At 39.2% G+C, this 2,732-nt stretch overlaps 1 protein-coding gene across 1 annotated transcript; it reads right to left on the bottom strand.

The window, feature by feature from the left end:
- Positions 1-196: 196 nt before the first annotated feature.
- Positions 197-2,178, bottom strand: LOC112905987 (protein sprint-like; the record flags this gene model as incomplete). Its single annotated transcript, XM_025979489.1, has 2 exons — positions 197-504; positions 594-2,178. Coding segments are annotated over 2 exons (1,878 nt in total), but the record flags the coding sequence as incomplete, so codon positions are not given.
- Positions 2,179-2,732: the final 554 nt, after the last annotated feature.

Consider the following 2,732-nt stretch of genomic DNA (forward strand, 5'->3'; position numbering starts at 1 on the left):
TTTATGATTATAACGTGGAAACCAAAGCTCAATCATCCCAAAGAAAGCGACCGCACGAGCCAAGACCGAAAAAAAGCGCGCCAAATTAAGTCGAAAACTAACATTTATAATTCTAAGCATAATCTTTAATAACAACGATTCTTTAACGGTTGATGGTTATTAGCATTAATGACATAATGTAATATTAAAGAGAAAAAAAATTATTAATTACTTACCTTCTTGCAATTAAATCCTGAATGGTAATTCTATCATCAGCATCGCAAGCATGTGGAGACAGTGGTAAATGAGGTGGTCCTGAAGGCCAATCTGAGTCATAATCTGCATCGCTTAAATCCATACTTGCATCGTTTTCATTGACCAAAAACTTCCAGCTGTTATCTATAGTCCAGTTTTCATTTAGTTTTGGTTTTACGAAAGGAGGTTGTACAGGTTTTATTTCCGGTTTCTTAAGAGGAACAGGCTTCTGTTTAGGACTCAAATTACCAACAGACGAAGAAATAGTACCTGAAGTAACATTTTAGTAAAATAAACAGTAAAAGACATAGAATACAAACAATGTCTTCTATTATAAAATATAAAGTTATAATGTTTACCATTAAGTTCAGGAGAGTCAATTCGTTCCAAACCAGGACTTAGCGAGGAATGCAAAAGTAAGGCCGGTGGGTTGGAATGCCTTTGTTGCATAGGAATTAAACTTCTTCCGATAAAACGTCTTGGAACAGCAATAGACGTCAAGGAATCTGCCGGTTCAGCATAGAAAGGGCTACTTTGCTTCGGAGACTGCCCATTTGCACTGTCTTTCGGTTCAGGATTCTTCGGGACTTCTCCAACAGGAGATTGTACGAAATTTTGTGAATTTTGATTGGATACGTTGACCACTGGTGTGCTGCAATGACTCCTTTGTGAGCCACTATGAGAGTCCGCCGGACTTAAAACATTGTTGTTCAAGGAAACAACATTTTGCGTGTGTTGAAGCAGATCAGGAGATGGCAAATTATTGCAAATATTATTATTGTTATTATTGTTGTAATTTCTAGGCTTAAACGTAGAATGCTCGTTAGTCCAGAGATCTTCATAATCGCTGACTTTGTCTCCCACAGCACTTCTATAATACACCGTTGGGGAATCGAGGATATCGGATTCTTGATAATGCTTCGATATTTTATGCTTTGATCGTTTACTATGCCGCCCCGTTTTGGTGACGGAAAGAGGAGATAAGGTGTCAGGCGATAATATACTACTAGGGTCAGATAAGGGCGACAGTATGGATCCGTTAGGGGAGACGACCTGATCAGGACCTCTTCTCAAACTATTATCTTTTGAAGAGACTGTTGAATGGCACTGACCTTCCGGTGACATCCTTTTGGGATCGCATACGACTTCCATTTGCGACGACGGCAACTCATTTCGAGGACTTTCGGGTTTAACACTAAACGTAACGGTAGTAGTAACGGTAAAATTATTTTGTGGAGTTCCGAAGTTGCTTTGAGGCGTTGTAGGTTTAGACCACCGCGGAGGCGGCGGAGGTGGTACTTTGGAAAGTTCTGCTTTCGTCAAAAGCGGAGTGTTCTTCACTGGTACAGTGTCCATTTTTGGCGCGTCGACACTAGTCACCAAATTTAACGTATTGGGTCGAATGGGCTTGGAAACATCTTCAGTTGGAGTCGACGAATCCGTTTTCTTAAAACTGCTTAACAATGGATTAAGAACCAAATCAACATCAGGACTAGAAGAAGCTGACGGTGGAGGACTGTATCTCCAAAACTCCTGACCTAAAAGGGCCAATGACGACAATTGTTGTCTACTCTTAGCTTCACGAATGGCCTTAGGAAGGGTCAATTGCACAGGGAGTTCATCACAACAATTAGCATAATGAGCAATAAGAGCAGGCATGTTGTCAAATCTGTTTTCGCTCGTTTCTAAACCTAACCGTCCTTCAGACGACTGAATCAAATAATGCTCTATGTACGGCCCTTTATCGGGTGGTAATCGTACTGACAGAGCCATTGTGTCCGGTTGCGATGATTGTCTGACCACAAAACAACCTTCTTCTTTGCCTTGAAGAAGATGAAAAGCGCCAGCGCGTTGAATTCCAGGAAGAAACCATATCGGATGAGAACGAATGAGCCGTTCGACTAAATTAATATCACATGTTGCCCCATATCCTGCGATATAAAATTAGACAACTGTCCATTATAGCTTCTTATTCAAGGAAATATAAGTAGGAAAGCCTGATTTTTCGATATCATGATCTACAATTTTACCCAAGAACATTATCTGAGTGAAAGGATCAGATTCTCTGAAATTTTGGATTCTGGTGGTTCTCGTTCTGTGTTGGGGTCTGATTACCCCTCTAAGTACACCAACATTTTTTTTTCATACTAGTACACTATCACGTTGAGGCGTACTACATCCATAATATGCAATTCAAATAGTTATAATACATCAACACATACATAATATATATTTGAACGTATTCAATACGTATAATATGAACAATTGGAAATCCTTAAGTAAGAACAACTTCAAGGAACTACATCTCAAAAAGACGAGTTTTTACGACCTAGCGTCCATTGAGACTTTTGATCTACACGTAGAGAACTACCAGAATTCAAAATTTCAAAAATTTTGAACAGGGACATTTTCAGTACCTTTTGCTTTAAGTGCACAATTCTCCTGTTTTCGTCTATAAGAGTTTACATATCAATGCATAATCATAATAATGAATTATC

The sequence above is a fragment of the Agrilus planipennis genome, unplaced genomic scaffold (genome assembly GCF_000699045.2).
Source record: "Agrilus planipennis isolate EAB-ADULT unplaced genomic scaffold, Apla_2.0 scaffold1111, whole genome shotgun sequence".
Classification (NCBI taxonomy): domain Eukaryota; kingdom Metazoa; phylum Arthropoda; class Insecta; order Coleoptera; family Buprestidae; genus Agrilus; species Agrilus planipennis.